Source organism: Planococcus citri, chromosome 3 (assembly GCF_950023065.1).
Source record: "Planococcus citri chromosome 3, ihPlaCitr1.1, whole genome shotgun sequence".
Classification (NCBI taxonomy): Eukaryota; Metazoa; Arthropoda; class Insecta; order Hemiptera; family Pseudococcidae; genus Planococcus; species Planococcus citri.
In genome coordinates this window covers 80332891-80352208 of record NC_088679.1, presented here as the reverse complement: position 1 = coordinate 80352208, position 19318 = coordinate 80332891, and the positions used below count along the sequence as shown (strand labels likewise).

The following is a 19318-nucleotide window of genomic DNA, read 5'->3' as shown; positions in this document are numbered from 1 at the left end:
ATTTCGAGCATTGAAAAATCTGCTGGAGGCTCCCGTAATTTCCAAAAGGTCGCTGGAGGCTCCAAAACGACTTGAAATCTACTTGCAGTCGACTCCTTGGCATATAGAAATTAGTTTACAGAATGAATTTAATCTGCGTAATTTTGATAGTTCTCGTATGTACGAGTATGTGCGTTACGCACAGCATTACGACTTGCGAATACCTACGAGAATTACGTACACTATACACACGCAGGAAGTGTGTGTTTGTGAGCCATGCACTACCATGGGTAACACTAGGCATTGGCTATGGAGCTAGCTACAGACTGTAAGGCTAAGATAAGTATACCTACTCGGTCCAGGGCCCAGAGTGAGGCGAGACGAGAAAGATGCGAAGCTGATTTTAACGCAGGCGCCGCAACGGAATGAGTCATATACTCGTAGCAACAGCAAGGGATGAGCATATGTCGCCAGCTTTCGTACCCTGCAATCTGCATCACTATACTCTGCGTTACTCTGCTAACGTACCTCAACCTCAACCTCCTTTCTCTACACCTATATACCTATAGTTTTTGTACCGTACCGCACCCGCACCCGTATTCGTGCCCGTACCAAATACGAGTACCTACACTTTCGTCTTCGAGTTGGGATTTTTTCTGAAAAACACTGGGTATCTCAGTAACCGCGACTGATAGCGATGAAATAAGACGCGAGTTGCGAGTTGCGAGTTAGGCCACTGTGATAACGCACTGATAGTGATAACGTCGCGACGTCGTCGTCATCGCCATGTCTTGGCAATCAATTCAAAAATCCCAACAATATCTACGGTAAGATTATCCACCTACATAAATACAGCCTAGGAACAAAAAATATCACATCTAGGTATACTCGTAAAATCGCATTTTCGCCTAGCCTGCAGGGTAGATTAGCTAAATTACGAGTACATACGAGTATACCTACACGTGCTCGTATACGTAATATCTATACAGTATTTAGGCAGTACTACTCGTACTCGTACACGCCATGCCATAGTTTTCATTACACATATGTCTGCTTGAGTGGTTAACTGGTCAACTAATTCGCTAATCCGTTGATTCAGCGTGCTGACCAGCTCACCAGCTGCCCAAATACCCAAACGCTCGATCGCTTATCAATTTTTAAAACCATTCGCAACTTAAGTAGGTAAGTGCTCGCGAATCGTTGAGAACCGCCTTTTACACGAACTTTCCATTTATACAGCACAAATATTGCAGGTTGCAGGCTGCATCCATTTGCACGTACCTATTCGTATGTATATGTACTACATCACAGAGTCGACTGATTAGTGATTAATGATTACTGATTACGACATTCGGACTTTACGAATGGGGTAGGAAAAATCTAAAAATCTTGAGCTCCAAATACGAGCACGAGCACGACATAAAATGTGTACCAACGTAGAAAAAAAAAACAAAACACGACAGGTAAACAGTTGTCATTTCGATGTCGATAATTGCTACATTTTCAAAAAAAAATTTCGCCCGAGCAAACTAGCAGCAAGAAAATGCTATAGATAACGCCAACCGCCAAACTAGACATTATTACACAAGTTGAAAAATACATAATCGGTGAAATTTTTAATATTTTCAGAAATCTACAACAACAAAAAAATATAGGTACCCAAATTTATAAATTAAAGAATAGAACGAGTAATTTTTGCAAAAAAAAAAAAAAAAATAGAATATCATCTGGCCGCGTCATAGGTCATAGTTTTGTGGCAGACTTACGCAAATCGATATTATGACCCACTAACCGTAGAATAAACCGCAGCCACCCGAGATCTGTATACAATTTTTTTTTACTCCTCGTGCACGTTTATTATACTTCGGAACCGAGAGCGTAAGTATCTGTACTAATGCCCAGTTGCACAGTGCCCACCCATCTGTGCTGGAATATACTCGTAGTTACGCGTACGTATGTACCTATATTACGCATCATCTACGTACAGGGTGCCCAGAAATATCGAGTACCCCTAAGAAAGTTTTTCATTAAAAATATACGTTGGCAACGTGAAATAGACGCATATGATTGGTGGAATGTTATCTCTCCAGTCCAACAACCAATCATGTGCTATCATTATTATCATTCACTGTGACCAACCAAAGTATTTTAGTAGAAAACTTTTTTAGTGATACTCGATATTTCTGGGCACCCTGTACGTAGAGTCTGTTACCTGATTACTCAGCCTCTGTACCTTGTACCTACTCTACTCGCACAAGTACCTATGTACTTCTATGTACCTATATTCTACTCTATCAATCTGAAATATATTTGTAAAATGTTTCTCTTTTTTTTCTTTATTTTTTTCAGAGAAACTACCAACTCGCAACAGTTTTCATCCGTGGTGCTATTGTCATCGGCCGACGATACCAACTCGAATCACGATGAACTGGATTTGTGCATGTGCGGGCAAGATTCGAACGACGAAATGACGCAAATGCGACCGCGAGCACAACATAATCGAACAGCATCCGTGTGGCAATGTTTTATCGGATGTAGACATAAATTTGACCAGCAAATAGCAAGACGTCGGGTAAGATGATATTCGCGTACTCGCGTAGCTAGCATTCCCCCCCCCACCCCCTAAAATGGTGATATTTAATTAGGATTCGACCCTCATCGATGTGTAACATGCGGGCCCTTTTTTGTGTTTCTTTTCTGAGGGGGATGCTAAATTGAAGTTGCAAGCTCCTAATTTTCATACCCCCCCCCCCCGGCCACTGTACATAATTTGAATTTTTGAGAGAGAAAAATCGAAGTTTCAAACTTTAAATTTTTACAAAATTTCATCAAAAATGGAGATGGAAAGCTGGTTTACACCTTCTGAAGACGACTTCTCAGGTGGGTTCAAGTCATTTTGGAGGCTCCAGCGACTTTTTGAAAATTACTGGAGCCTCTAGGGTCATTCCACGACAATTAGACCAAGAAGTGGTAGGGGGTTCGGCGATTTTTTTGAAGTTTTTCCTGTGGAAAGACCTTCCGAAGGGATGACCAATGGCCCAAATCGCAGCCCTCTAGCCCATTTTTAAAGGCAGCCAGAGGGTGTCAAAGTTATCAGTGAACCTAAAATGTCATCCATTTCAGCAGCGGATTACTCGATAACCGCGATACCTACCAAAATGGAACTTTTTACCATAGTTAGGGGTTTTGTAAGGCTTTTTGGTGATATTATAAAAATCAGTGTTGCCACTTTTTTTCGTACAAAAAATTAGCTCAAAAAGTTTCGAAACGTAGTTTTTATATCGTTCTTACTCTCAAAAATTCTGAAAAAAATATATTATGGACCACTTTTCATGCTGAAAAACATATTAAAAAATTGGGATGGTAACATGTTGCAAAGTCGATTTTAAAAAAATCAAAGCTTGCGAAAAAATATGCGATTTTTTGATTTAAACATAAAAAAAAGTTTTGATTGGTGAAGTTGACCCATTTGACCCCTACTTTTACGAATCCGTTGAAAAAGTTGAAAAAAGCCTTTCACTCGATGAAATGAACTTCTCACAAAAAAATCAAAATTCGAAAAAAATCAATTTTCCATTTCAAACACCAAGAAAAGTTTAAATTTATTCAGTTGTCTTATTTTGACCTCTTTCTGACGTATTTCATGAAAAAGTTGATAAAAATTACACTCACAACCAAAAAATTAAAATTCTGTCATTTTTTGAATCGTTTCGAATTTTAATTTTTTTGTGAGGAGTTCATTTCATCGAGTGAAAGGCTTTTTTCAACTTTTTCAACAGATACGTAAAAATAGGAGTCAAATGGGTCAACTTCACCAATCAAAACTTTTTTTATGTTTTAAATCAAAAAATTGCATTTTTTGGCAAACTTTGATTTTTTTTAGATCGACTTTGCAACACGTTACCATCCCAATTTTTTAATATGTTGTTTAGCATGAAAAGTTGTCCATAATAAATATTTTTTTCAGAATTTTTGAGAGTCGAAACGATATGAAAACTACGTTTCGAAACTTTTTGAGCTAATTTTTTGTACAAAAAAAGTGGCAACACTGATTTTTATGATATCACCAAAAAGCCTTACAAAACCCCTAACTATGGGGAAAAGTTCCATTTCGGTAGGTATCGCGGTTATCGAGCAATCCACTGCTGAATTGGATGATATTTTAGGTGCACTGAAAACTTTGACACCCCCTGGCTGCCGTTAAAAATGGGCTAGAAGGCTGCGATTTGCGCCATTGACCAATCCCTTCGGAAGGTCTTTCGACAGGAAAAATTTCAAAAAAATCGCCGAACCCTCCTACCACTTCTTGGTCCAATTGGCGTGGAATGACCCTCTAGTAGAATTTTGGAACTCGAAATTTCCACAAAATTTCATCAAAATGGAGTTGGAAAGCTGAAAATTATTCTGCAAACTAATTTCAATACGCTACGAAGTCAACTGCAGGGGGATTTCAAGTCATTTCGGAGCCTCCGGCGATTTTTTGAAAATTACTGGAGCCACCAGCAAATTTTTGAAACTTGAAATTTCCCCAAAATTTCATCAAACGGAGATGGAAAGTCGAAATTCATTCTGCAAGCTACGAGTAATTTCAATACGGTACGAAGTCGACTGCTGGTGAATTTCAAGTCGTTTTGGAGCCTCCAGCGACTTTTTGAAAGGTCGAATGGCGTTTTTTGGAAAATTGAAATTTCCAAAAAGTAGCTGGAAGCTTTAATACCATTTGAAACCACCATGTAGTCGACTTCATATCGCATTGAAATTAGTCTACGAAATAAATTTCAGTTTTCCATCTCCATTGATGAAATTTTGTAAAAATTTAAAGTTTAAAAAATCTGCTGGAGCCTCCAGTAATTTTCAAAAAGTCGCTGGAGGCTCCACAATGACTTGAACCCACCTGAAGTTGTCTTCAGAGAGTGTAAAAATTGGAGTGTAGAGTAAATTTCAGCTTTCCATCTCCATTTGATGAAATTTTGTAAAAATTTGAAGTTGAAAAATTCTGCTGGAGGCTCCAAAACGTCTTGAAATTTACCTGTAATACATTGCAGCGCATTGAAATTAATTTGCAGAATAAATTTCAGCTTTCCAACTTCATTTTGTTGAAATTTTGTGGAAATTTCGAGTTTCAAAAATTTTCTGGAGGCTCCAAAACTGCTCAAAACGGTTTGAAACAGTTTCCAATCGATTTGGCATGTCGAAAATAGGGTATATCCCAAATTTCTGCTTTCTTGGTCAATTTGGTAAAATTTTGATTTTTTCCCTCATTTTTGGCTTGAATTTGATTTTAAGAAATTCACCAAAAATCGAAAAATGCACTTTAGCACTTGAAATTTTGACAGGTGAAAAATTTTTGCCTGATCTTTCGATCTACCTTTTTTTTAGTTTTTATGGAAATTTTTCGATACTCTCGATCTTTTTTGGGGGGACGGCGCCCCCTGCGTCCCCCCCCCACCCACAAAAAAGCCCTGAATGTCGATTGATATGTTTTTGAGGTCGTAGAATTCGAATCTGGAGTTATAGAGGTGAGGCGTGGAGAGGGGAAAATTTTCAAATTTTGCTTAATATTATTCTGTAATATGCGGATTGATATTTTTTCGAGGTCGTAGAGTTAGAATCTGGAATTGGTTTTTTGGTAGAGGTTCATTTTTCTATTAAAAATACATCGATTTTCTTCACAACTTCACAAGTGTGGAAATATCGCATTTTAAGATCGAACCCTGATACCCTATACAGTAGACTCCCGATTATCCGCCATTCGATTATCCGCCCTTCGGCTTATCCGACCCAATTTCATCCGCCCTTCCCTCCGGGTTATCCGACCTACTGAGGGCGGATGCACACATATTTGCATATTTTGGCTGTTTTTAGCGCATATTTCAGCGTATTTTGTTCTTTTTACTCGTTTCAATGCATATTTTTCTCATTTCTGCCCATTTTCTCAAATTTTTTCTAAAAAATCATGTTTTTTTCGTTTTTTAGCTTGAAAGTTTTTTAAAAAATTTTACCCAAACGAAACGAATTTCCCTGAAAACGTTATTTTGGATTATCCGCCATTTTCGTTATCCGCCAGACCTTCAGCCCCAATTAGGGCGGATAATCGGGAGTCTACTGTACCTACCTACCTACTCGATTCAATTTCCATTGATACTTACTTATAAATTATTTCAGATGCATGTAAAATGAATTGCTCAAATCAATTAAGGATAAGTATAAAACGTAAAAAGCAACACATTACACGATAATACGAGCAAAATTTGAAATTTTAACCCTCCCCACCAGGGTTGTTAAATTACCGTAATTTATTCGCTGGTAAAATACGGCGGTAAAATACGGTAAAATACGGTATTTTACCGTATTTTACCAATTTGAATATCATGAACTTATAGTGTTCAAACTTCAAACCTTCAAAAGTTCAAACATACAAAATGATTGTACATTATGTAATGGGTGGAAATTTCAATAATTTTCTGCTTGAAATTTGAAAACAATATGAAACTATAAAAGGGTTAAAATTAAAAATTACATTAACAACACTTGAAATTGAAAAACATTGAAGTTACTGAAAATTACTAAAAAGTAAAAACTAAAAAGTGATGAAAGATGGCCAATGCCAATGGGGGAAAAAAAATTAATTGTATAACCAATAACCATGCATGGATTAAAATTAAAATTTAAAATCATTCAACATTGTCAAAAAATAAAAAATTGACCAATTTGGTTATTTTAAATAAAATGATTGAAATAACCAAAATTTAATGATTTTGAAGTACATTTTAATGACATTTCAACATGTTTTCACGATTTGATGCAATTTTTTCTGATTTTTGACCAATTGTGAATAATTTTCTGGCAATTGTTTGGTAATTTTCAAGATATTTTCCTGTTTATATGTAGCATGTATCAATTATCATTAGCATTGATGCAAATTAATTGTGAATTTTGATGCCAATCATCTTCAGCTGTTGATTCATCCTTTCAACTTTCAAATAATGTGGCAAAAAAATGCTTTTTGGTAATTTACGGTAAAATACGGTAATAAACTTTTGGTAAAATACCGTAAAATACGGTAAAATACCACCGTAATTTACCGACATAAATTACCTTACAACCCTGCTCCCCACACCTCACCTCCCACCTTTACCAAAAAAATAACTCCAAATTCGAATTCTACGACTTCGAAAACCTATCAATCGACAAATCACTCAATAATATAAGCAGAATTTGGAACTTTTCACCTCCCACTTTTACCAAAAAAGTTACTCCAGATTCGAATTCTACAATATCGAAAACATATCAATCGACATGCATATTAATACACAATATATTGTATGTATAAGCAAAATCTGAAATCCCTCCCATCCCCTCCCCCTCACACAAAAAATTAATCCAGATTCGAATTCTACATCCTTGAAAACATAAGTACCTACGTAAGTATCAATCGACATAATTTATTACACACATCTTAATTATCACCATTTTAAGGGGGGGCTGTGGCCCACTTAGAGGTTCTATAGCTGAGTACTCGTATTTATCAATTACAGGTGGAACAAGGACTAAGATTGTACAATAAAAATAAACAGAAAGCAGCCATATTGAAATGGCATAGCGCTCTTAAACAAATGAGAAAAAGAAACGACAGATTTATATTGTTAGGCTACCTATATCACGCTTACATGGGATTTGGCAAGTACAGGTAGGCTTCAAATACCTATAGCGATAGCGCTCATCACTTCATCAGTTACCTATTTCAATTCAAAGATGGAACATTTTTTTGTACACATAGTTTGTATTGTATAGAATGGTTATCGTTATCAAGGTGTGAGTCATATGTCGAAGTATGCATTCGCACTTCTCGTTCGGCGTGCGTCACCTGTCAGTTTTGTACCTGTTGAAGCAAAAGCATTCGAATTGTATCTATCATTGCTGATAAGCGTTTGTGTAAATAATCAAGTTGGACCGTATCAAACGTTTATTATACAATACATAGCAAAGCTACATACAATTCGAATGCTTTTGCTTCAACAGGTACAAAATTGACAGATGACGCACGCCGAACGAGAAGTGCGAATACATACTCCGACATATGACTCACACTTTGATAACGATAACCATACAATACAAACTATGTGGTCGAAAAAAAGGCTCGTCTCTTAGCTTTTGTAGCTTTTAAAATAAAAATAATGTTAGTTGTTACTCTGAACAACATAATATGTACTACATAAGTAAGTATTAATGTAAAGTTGAATTTTTATCCGAATAAATACCTAGCTCGTAATTTCGTTTTCAGACAGTGTTTAGAATTCGCGCACGCTCAGCTGACAATCGCCGAAGAAATGGACAGTCCGAATTTCAGAGCCGAAGCGTACTTGAATTTGGCCAAAGTTGACGAAAGAATGGGCAATTTAGAAAGGGCGCTATCTTACGCTAAGCACTCGTTGTATAACGAATGCGATCATTGCCATACTGCCGCTCTCGTTCAAATAACTCTGGGCAGTTTACATTTGGAATTGGCTACGTTTTGCAAAGCCTTGAGAGCTTTCCAACAAGCGCACACCATCGCTCGCAGAATACAGGATCGTTCTTTGGAATTACAAGTGAGTAATTACACAGCCATCTGATTACTAATTCATCAGCAAGTGTTACCAAAAAATACAACTATTTACCTAATACATTATTGTAGACCAAAAATTCTGAACAGAACCATCAGAACTCTAACATTAATGATTAAATTCCGATCACTCTGAATTTTACTAAAACATGAAACATAATATTAGTCGGGGGGCCCGCATAAGGATCACTTGCACCCCCATGCCGATCCTTCGGGACAGCTTTTTTCTTAAAGGGGGAGTCCTAAGGAACATTTCTAGCCCTTGTCCTCAAAAACAAAAGTGGCCCTACTTACAAAATGGCGGCCATTTTGATTGACAGGTCAGCCGAAATCGCAGATTTTGCGTTCCAACATAGGACTAGCATAACATTTTTTAAACCGTACAAAGGTAGATCGAAAGAGTAGACAAAAATTCATCACCTGTCAAAATTTCAAGTACCAAAGTGCCTTTTTCGATTTTTGGTGAATTTTCAAAAATCAAATTTTGGCCAAAATGTGAGAAAAAATCAAAATTTTACCAAATTGACCTAGAAAGCTGATACCTATTTGGGATATACCCTACTTTCGACCTGCCAAATCGATTGGAAACTGTTTCAAACCATTTTGAGCAGTTCTGGAACCTCCAGCGGATTTTTGAAACTCAAAATTCCCACAAAATTTCAACATAAATGGAGTTGGAAAGCCGAAATTAATTCTACAAACTAATTTCAATACTCTGTGAAATCGACGACAGGTAAATTTCAAGTCATTTTGGAGCCTCCAGCGATTTTTTGAAAATTACTGGAACCTCCAGTAGATTTTTGAAACTCAAAATTCCCACAAAATTTCATCAAATGAAGTTAGAAAGCCGAAATTAATGCTGCAAACTAATTTCAATCAAATGGGATTAGAAAGCCGAAATTTACTCTGCAAACTAATTTCAGTACAATAATATGAAGTCGACTGCAAGGTGGTTTCAAGTGGTTTTGAAGGTTCCAGCTACTTTTTGAAAATTTCAATTCTGCTATAGATGCCATGAAACCTTTCAAAAAGTCACTGGAGGCTCCAAAATTACTTGAACCTACCTGAAGTCGTCTTCAGAGGGTGTTAAAATTGGAGTGCATAGGTAATTTCAGCTTTCCATCTCCATTTTGAGGAAATTTTGGGGAAATTTCAAGTTTAAAAAATTTACTGGAGGCTCCAGTAATTTTTAAAAATTGCTGGAGGCTCCACAACGACTTGAAATTCACCTACAGTCGACTTCATAATGTATTGAAATTAGTTTAGTTTGCACAATTAATTTCGGTATTCCAACTCCATTTGATGAAATTTCGTGGGAATTTCGAGTTTCAAAAATCCGCCGTGCTGGAGGCTCCAGAACTGCTAAAAGGGTCCTATTTATCAGTCCTGTGACTCTCAGGAACTTTGCAATCTTTCCACCAACATCTACTTCTCCCTGGTATGATATCGTGTTTCCCAGGTATTTGAAATTATTGACCTGTTCAATGATTTTTCCGTTTATTACAATCTTGCTTCTTACTGGTTCCTTTCCTTTGAAGGCCATTGTTTTTGTTTTCTCTGATGATATTCTCATATCATACTTTTCTGATGTCTTTGTTAGATTGTACATTGATCTCTGTAGGTCATCTTCTGTTTCGGCTAGTACTGCTTCATCATCTGCGAATAGCACCATTGATATTTCCTGCCTTCTGTCTGTTTTGATTCCTTTTGGTTTCATTTTCTGCCATTCTTTCACCATGTGATCCATGTACATGTTGAATAAAACACAAGACAGTGGGCATCCCTGGCGAACTCCCCTGTTTATTTCTGCTTGTTCTGAGAGTTTATTTCCAATTCGTACTCTTATTCTGGTGTTCTTATAAATGCTGTTTATTACCTTTCACATTTTATATGTTATCTCTTCATCTTTTAGCACTTCAAACAGTTTTTTTCTATTGACCCTATCATATGCTTTTTCCAGGTCTATAAAGCACATGTGTGTTTCTAGGTTGTATTCGATCCTTTTTTCCATCAGTAGTTTTACTGTAAAACTTACATCAGTGCATGATCTTCCTTTTCTGAATCCGTTTTGACTTTCTGACATCTTTTCTTCTGCATGGTCTGCCAGTCGTTTTGCCAGTATTTTTGCATATATCTTGTAGCAGGTATTGAGTAGACTTATTCCTCGGTAGTTTTTCAGGTTTGACATATCACCTTTCTTGAACAGTGGTATTACAATAAGGCTTTTGACGTATTGTGGGTTGCATATCGGTTTGCCTGAACTTTATCGGTTTGGTGGGCATTCTTATCAGTGAGTATCAAAATTTCATATTTTGAGCAATTTTCACAAGGTGTTTTTGAAATGTATAGCTTTTATTTAGTTTTTCCTTCAAGTTTAAACACTGTTGAATCCTGTGATGGAAAAAGATCCTCTCATTGTCGAGGTTCAAAGACGTTTTGTCAACTTCTTTAAAACTCGACGAAGAGAGTATCTTTTTCCATTACAGGGTTTAACAGTGTTTAAAATTGAAGAAAAAACTAAATAAAAGCTATACATTTCAAAAACACCTTGTGAAAATTGCTCAAAATATGAAATTTTGATACTCACTGATAAGAATGCCCACCAAACCGATAAAGTTCAGGCAAACCGATATGCAACCCGCAATACGTCAAAAGCCTTATTGCTGTTTTGAATTCTTCAGGTACCTTTTCTTCTTGGTACATCCTATTTAGGAATTCCAGCAGTATTCTTTTGAATTCACCACTTGCATATTTGTACAATTCTGTTGGTATGCCATCTTCTCCTGGAGCTTTTGCATTTTTTGCTGTTTTCAAAGCCTCTTGTAGCTCTCTAAATGAAATTCTGTCTTCTGGTTCTCCAATTTCTTCTTCTATCTTTATGTCTTGTGCGTTTTCATCACTCCAGAGTTCTTCAAAATATTCCTTTGCATCATTGATTTTTATTTTTGGCAAACCCACTCTTTCATTAAAATTTGTGTCAATTCTCCTTATAATCTTATACACCTTTGGCCGTAGCTTGTATGTGTCATGCTCCAGGAATGTGATGAAATTTTCCCAGCTCTCTCTCTGTAATTTCCTGGACTTTCTCTTGACTTTTGCCGACTGTTTTCGATATTCTTCACCATCAACCTCACTTTTTGAGCTCATGAATTTTCAAAATGCCTGTCTTTTCTTTTGAATGAGTTCTTGGATTTCGTTGTCCCAATTCTTTTTTCACTTTGCCTCGATTATGCAAGGAACCATTCTTAAGCTTTCTTTTGCCACTTTTGTCACAATGGATTTGATATTTTTCCATTCTTCTTCTATGTCCTGGCTTTTTGGTATTTCTTCACTTATGATGTTCATCCGTCTTTGGTACAGCCATTGGTTGGTTGGGTCATCCAGGGCTCTTGTGTTGATTTTCTTTTCATTTTTCCTGGCTGGTATTCTTGTTGTTTCAATTCTCATTACTCCTTGAACAAAATGATGGTCAGTGCCTATTTCTAGACCCCTGTATGTTCTTACATCCAAGAATTTCTTAGCGGCGTTTTTGTTGGCTATAAAATGGTCGATCATTGAGCTTTGTCCTCTTGTATTGCTCCATGTCATCTTGTGATCTTTTTTGTGTTGGTAGAATGTATTCATGATTCTCAGTCCGCTGAAAGTGCAAAAATCTATCAGTCTCTTCCCATTTGTATTCATTCCTTCTGTTCCATACATACCAGTTACTGTCTTTACACGCCTATCTCCTACCTGAGCATTCAAGTGGTCAATTTGGTAAAATTTTTATTATTTCTCACATTTTTGCCAAAATTTGATTTCTGAAATTTCACCAAAAATCGAAAAAGGCACTTAGGCACTTGAAATTTTGACAGGTGATAAATTTTTGTCTGCTCTTTCGATCTACCTTTGTACGGTTTAAAAAATGTTATGCTAGTCCTATGTTGGAACGCAAAATCTGCGATTTCGGCTGACCTGTCAATCAAAATGGCCGCCATTTTGTAAGTAGGGCCACTTTTGTTTTTGAGGACAAGGGCTAGAAATGTTCCTTAGGACTCACCCTTTAAGAAAAAAGTTGTCCCGGAGGATCGGCAGGGGGGTGCAAGTGATCCTTATACGGGCCCCCCCGACTATATGTACCTATAGAGGCAGTAAATTCCAAAATCAAAACTTTAACCATTCACATTCAGGCCCAAATTTCCAACTTATACTAGACAGTAATGCGTTTGAACTGATACTTCTAGTAGGTAGGCACCCAAAATCAGTCTGCAGGATTTAAAGACCCTTCAACGTAATACTAATTTTGGCTGGTTATCGGTTATTGGTTTTTGTATTGTTGCATTCTGTTCGTATAATGCAGATATACATGCGTTTGTCGGAATTGTTCGGTCGTCTACAAGATGCAGATAAAAGTGCTACGTACGCTTCCAAAGCGTACAACTTATGTAAAACATTGCACGTGAACGAATTGAATTCTCGTTACCACAGAGCCGCATTATTGCAGATGGCTTGTGCCTTACGAAAACAAGGAGAACTCGGCGATGCGCACGACTATTGCAGTGTGAGTTGCTAAACGCTAATTGCTACCTTCTTAATTTCTACATAGTTGGGTTGCGACTAAAATGCACGTTGACGTTTGTTTTATATATGTCATAGGAGGCGACCAGGCTTGCTCTTGTTTCAGGCGATCAACCGTGTTACGCGAAAAGTATTAGAATAATGGGTGACATATATAGGAAGAAAATGGAAATCGGAGTAAGTTGCATATAGCTATACTTACATAGAAAAAATAAGCTCGCATTCGTGGTCTGAAAATTTGGTTCGGGTATGTCGATGGCCTTCCGCTTCGAAAGTATCATTTCTAAATCAAACCATGATCGTCAAATTGAACATTTAGGGTCAAAATCAAAATTAGCTTACTCATCGAGATGCCAAAATATGTATCTAGTTTCGCCTTCAAATCTCCAAATCGAACACCGCAACCACGAGTGTTAATAGAATTGCGGAACCAGTTTGCCGTAAATACGCGTTATCGCAGAGGGTAGGGGATGAAGAGGGGGCGTTGAGCGTTCGTGTATCATTTGTCATGTTCATCGAACCTGTTTATACGAAGCTAGCGAAGGCGAATTTTCAATTTTTTAGGTTGAGGGCAATCGAGCCCAGGGCCTATTCTAAGGAAAATTTGGAGCTGCGCAAACATAGCTCACGATGTGACCGATCAAAATAATAATGAAGGATTGAAGGCCCACGCAAAGCGAGGGCAAAAGCTTTTGAAAATTAATGATTATTCAGAACTTTCAGAAGTAAAACAACATTAAGTACCTATTTTTAATGCGAGAAGTCAATTATTCTACTCTACACTAACTTAGGTTAGAGAAAAGAAAAGAAAAATGATCTAGCCCGAGCGAAGCGAGGGCGAAAGCTGGGAAAAATTGATAATTCAAAACGTAAAACAACATCAATTTTGATGCAGAAACTCAATTTTCATGGCTTCAAAATTTTTTGTTTTCTGGAAATTGAAACATTTTCAAAAGTAGGAATGCGAGTGCAAAAGCTCTCAAAAATTCACAATTCTTCATTTTTTCATGACAAAATTAAGTAGAAGTAGGTTACGTACCTAGTATGTTTTCAAATTGTTTACGAATTTTTGACGAAAAATTGGACTTTTTCTAGGTATTTTAGCAAAAAATTTGGACTTCCTGGTAGATAGTTATGACAGGAATGAAAAGACTATCTATTGGTGAATTTCAAGTGAAACAGCATTTATTTCTAATGTGAGAAGAAAATTTTTCCACTCTCTAACTTAAAATAAGAGAATATAAAGGGAAAATGATTTGGCCCGAGCGAAGCGAGGGCAAAAACTTCTCATATTCATTGTTTATCTTTATGACTTTTGTGTTTGTTCAAAATTTTTTTAAAATAAATAAGTGGAAAAATGTACGTAGCTGAATTTTTGGAACTGCGCAAACTAATTCGGAACTACACACATTTTTTTTGGAACTGCGCAAAATGTGCGGAGCTGCGCCTTAGAATAGGCCCTGATCGAGCCTTGTACACGTATACGCGGTTTCCTCTGGTAACCTTATTTTCAAAGTGTAGATAATTTTCGTCATTTACTCGATATTCGTTAGTCATTAGTCCCGAATCACATTACTCATTATGATACTCGTACCTACTGGGTATAGGTCACTACACGTATGTTTTTACAGAACGCGTATCGACAATACGAAAGCGCCATGAATTCGGCTTTCTCGATGGGTGATCGTTTATGCCAGATCGAGGCGATGGACGGAGCTGCCAAATGCTTAGAAGTATTGAGAGCTCAACGTAAAATATGCAACTGTCGGCCGCTGGAATTCAACAATAAATTATTGCAAACTGCCTCTAGAATAGGAGCCAAGGTAATACCATCGTCCTGATAATCCAGCTGCCTATCTGTATATATCTGTATTACATATTCACTCATACTTTATTAGTCGTATATGTACGCTCGCGCTATACCGAAAAAGTTTTGCGAATGTTGCAGCTTATGATGCGAGCTATACGCATACGTTTATGTAACATCTATGAAAGTTTGGGAGATAGCGAGCAACTAGACCAACACGAAAAAGAAATACAAAATTTGCAAGAGGAGTTGGAAATGATTTGCGGAGCATGCGACAATGCGTTCGGATTTGAAGCCGACTCGTTGGAAGCGTTACCTTGCGCTCACATACTTCACGCCAGGTAACATTATACTACGTCTTGTGGGTGGGGATAGTTCATTTTGATAATATGTTGAAGTATACCTAATAATGTTCCATAATTCAAACATTTCAATGTGGCAACCTTGATCAGAGTGTCCTACTAAATCCAAAAAACAAAATTTCGTACCTTTTTTGTACTTTTTTACCGCATTTTTTTCGTACGATATATTATTAATACCTAGTTATAATTTTGACCTAAAAAAATTCAAAATTTCTTTAAAAAATTACTAGATAAGATTTATACAAGTACTTACTAGGGTGGACCGTCTTTGACCTTTTTTTTTTGGAAATTTGGTAAGGAGGGGGGAGGGTGCTAAAAAGTTGTGGGGCGACCTCAAAAGACTGTAGGAAAAATTTGGGGCCCCAAACTTCACCCAGCACGTTGCAACTGGGGTTCGAAATTTTGAAATTTTCAAAAACATGAAATTTTTTTTTTTAATATTTTTGATTTTGTTGATGGTTATTGGTCGCATTACGCCTATTGAGTAGTAAAAAGCCATTTCCAATCGGTTTCTTCACTTTATTGGAGATTTTATCTCACTTTTAAAGTAGGCAGAAACAGCCATTTTCAAGATATTTTGCGATTCGTTTTGATTTTTACAAATTTGTTATTCATTTGAAGTCTGGGATGCCTTTTGTCACTATATGACTTGAAATGACCCCTCCCCTACCTCCCTCCACCTCCAGAGATTCTCAATTAGCGCATAATTTTGTTCCAACATAGAATTTGCCATCCTCCGAATTGACTTTGTGCGGTGATTTTGAGCCGTTTCAACTTCTGAAGCCTCCAGTGAATTTTTGAATTTTCTAATCCTCAAAAAAACACGATTAAAATCTGAATCTGAATTGGTAGAAATGATTTACGAAAATACATATCAACCTATAACCCGCGTAGCACAAGTGATGCCAAAGTCGATGGAAAAGACGAGATCTCCGTCACTTGTCGACACGACATTTGTTAACACCAATGTCAATAAATGACGAGTGAGAAGTTAATATCAAAATGAACTGCCGTCTCCCTTTATTTTTTGTGTCGACAAGGTCTGTACATTGGTGTCATTTTTTTGAGTCTAAAAGAAGCAAATTTTGATTGAAAAATGTGCGAAACGTGCCCTAAACTCTTTTTTTGATTCAAGTAAAATTATTCTCATAAGTATTTCACCCTAAAAAATGTTTTTGAAAGAAAAAAAGTTGCCCTGGATAGGGATTGAACCTAGGTTGCCATTCACTGCTGTCACTTTCTCTAACCACTGGACCATTGCCGCTGTTGAGTGGAGAGGTCTAAAAAGAATATTCAGTCCATCTTATTCTGGACTTGGGAAAATTTTTCTTATTGTATTGTCAACTCAGACATCTACAAATGAGTCGGCAACACTTTGAAATTTCTAAAAATATTTTATAGATCTTGTAATTATTGACATCAACTTCCTCATCAATATTAACCAGATGATTGATGTCAATTACAAGATCTACAGAATGTATCTACTCAATGACGACATTTTGTAGATACTTTTGTAGACCCTATCTATAATCGATATTGAAATTCAGGTTGTCTTGCCGATGCTAGGGTACTACAAACCAGATATGTCAGACGGCCATTTTGTTCCTGGTTTGACGAACTTAGCATTGCAGTAGGTATATGGGAATTCGGCAAACTTTAACCGAGTATATTTTCAAAACCGTGCACTTTTACAACTTTTTCATAATAACATCTTTGAAAGAGAATTGAACGAGCTTTCCAATGGTATACTACATGTATCAATTGAAGTACATTTAATTTTTTTGAATTTCAGTCATTTTTTAGCACTTCATTTTCGGGTTAAAAATAGTTTGAAATTGTGTAAAATTCACAGCATGTGCTCTAATTCAATGATTACTTTCATTCTATGCCAGAAATTCTGTCATAAAAACCTTGAATTGAAAAACAACAATTTTTGAAAGTGAGGAACAAAATGGGAGTCTGGCATACCCGGGTTATAGTACCTATGCCGATGCCAAAGTTGATGACAATTATTAGATCGACAAAAGTAATTGTACATGATCAAAATTTTGTAGATGCTTTTGTCGATCTTATAGTCGACATCAACTTCGGATCCACAAGATGACCTGAATTTCGATATCAATCGTGGGTCTACAATACATCTACAAAGGTATCTACAATGTATCAAAATCTTGCACATGACTGTAAGTAGATACAAATGTAGACAGCAATGACGACCATCAGCATTTTCATCATAGATTTTTGAAAAAAGTGTCAATTTTTCATCATAGTTTTTGAAAAAAGTGTCAATTTCTAATCAATCATTCTAAAACGTAGTTAGATTAACCCCTTTGTGGATAATGTTCCGACTTTTTTCAATCACTAATCATGTAAAATCATGTTGATACTGTTGTCGAGGCCACCGACAATCTCGTCAGTGCTACTCCATTTTCAAAGTGAAAAGTACTTTTTAATAATATACTCTGTTCATAACCCTAGTAATAATATAATTTCTAGAGATACCTATTTTAGTGTTTCTTTTCGATATCTCGTCAGTTTTATTGTGCTTTTTCAGGTACCATCAGAAATTCTATTTTATGTAGATTTGTTCCCATTAGCTTATTTGAATACCCCTGTAAACATCTTTTTTGACAGTATTCTGATTAAATTTTCGAATTTCTTCTCTCACTACGGTTTAGTAGATGTTTGAAAAAATTGAACTCAAAAGCAAAAAGAGAGAATCTAGACAATTTGATGGAAATGGCCGCACAAAGTATGGTAATCGGGGCATCAAGTGAGAGAATCACAGGTACCTATGTATTTTTTAAGATTACTAATACCAATAATAATTTTCTATCGAAATTGTGTGCTAATTGAGAATCTCTGGAGGTGGAGGGAGGTAGGGGAGGGGTCATTTCAAGTCATATAGTGACAAAAGGCATCCTTGACTTCAAATGAATCACAAATTTGTGAAAATCTAAACGAATCCAGAAATATCTTGAAAATGGCTGTTTTTGCCTACCTACTTTAAAAGAGAGATAAAATCTCCAATAAAGTGAAAAACCGATTGAAAATGGCTTTTTACTACTCAATAGGCATAATGCGACCAATAACCTTCAAAAAAATCAAAAATATATTTTTTTTAAAAATGGATTTTTTTTGAAAATTTCAATATTTTGAACCCCAGTCGCAAAGTGCTGGGTGAAGTTTGGGGCCCCAAATTTTTCCTAGTCTTTTGAGGTCGCCCCACAACTTTTTAGCACCCCCCCCCCCCTCCTCACCAAATTTCCAAAAAAAGTTACCTACTTAATGGGTACATATTTTATTTTTTTCAAATTCTTTCATTTTTTTAGTTTTTAAGGCAATTTTTTAATATTTTCGAAGTTAACTCGTACCATCGGATTCGGTACATATGCCATTTTATTAACATTTGCCCTACCTTATTCTCACCTAGGTTATTGTGTTTCGTTACCTTTCAGGTGTTTGTACGATATGTTGAACAGCAGAGACAGGAAGACAAATCGAACGTGTCCGGACTGCGATAAAATCGTATCGTCTACGTTATACCTGCAGGACTACGATAAGCCGTCAACTATATCGCTGGAAGCTTCGTTCTTTCGCTAGAACAGTAAAAACAGATTAAAACGCGCTACCTACCAACAACATGTACTGAGCGACGCAGCTGAATTTTCATATATTTTTTGCAATTGGCCATTACAAACCGCAGGCTCGGCGGCGCAGACAATTTACGCCTATAGCACCGATCACCATTAAGCTACTTACGTTCGCACACTTACACGATAGGCTATCTACGAATACCTATTGAATTTCGTTTGTTACGTTCATCCGCTTATCCAGACCTACCTACCTACCAATCTATCTATCTACCCACACTTCACTCCATCTCACACTTGTAGCCCACAACATGTACCTTGACCTACGTATGCAGTAAAAAATTGTTTTGTTTTTCTTTCATTGCATTTTTCAACTGAGCTAACTGGCTTACGTCTTGTCTCACAACACACGAAA

At 36.7% G+C, this 19318-nt stretch overlaps 1 protein-coding gene across 5 annotated transcripts; it reads left to right on the top strand.

Moving 5' to 3' along the window:
- The first annotated feature begins 641 nt into the window (after positions 1-641).
- On the top strand, positions 642-19262 carry LOC135839667 (43 kDa receptor-associated protein of the synapse homolog). Of its 5 annotated transcripts, none has more exons than XM_065355794.1 (9): positions 642-806; positions 2329-2551; positions 7518-7669; positions 8264-8570; positions 12924-13124; positions 13220-13318; positions 14773-14964; positions 15090-15289; positions 18769-19262. In XM_065355794.1, exons 1-9 carry the CDS (start codon positions 766-768, stop codon positions 18911-18913), a joined length of 1560 nt encoding a protein of 519 aa, XP_065211866.1. In that variant the 5' UTR covers positions 642-765; the 3' UTR covers positions 18914-19262. The 5 variants fall into 5 exon arrangements, with proteins under 5 accessions (XP_065211866.1, XP_065211868.1, XP_065211869.1 ...); XM_065355796.1 differs by lacking the exon at positions 642-806 and adding an exon at positions 1251-1442; XM_065355797.1 differs by lacking the exon at positions 642-806 and adding an exon at positions 1839-1857.
- Positions 19263-19318: the final 56 nt, after the last annotated feature.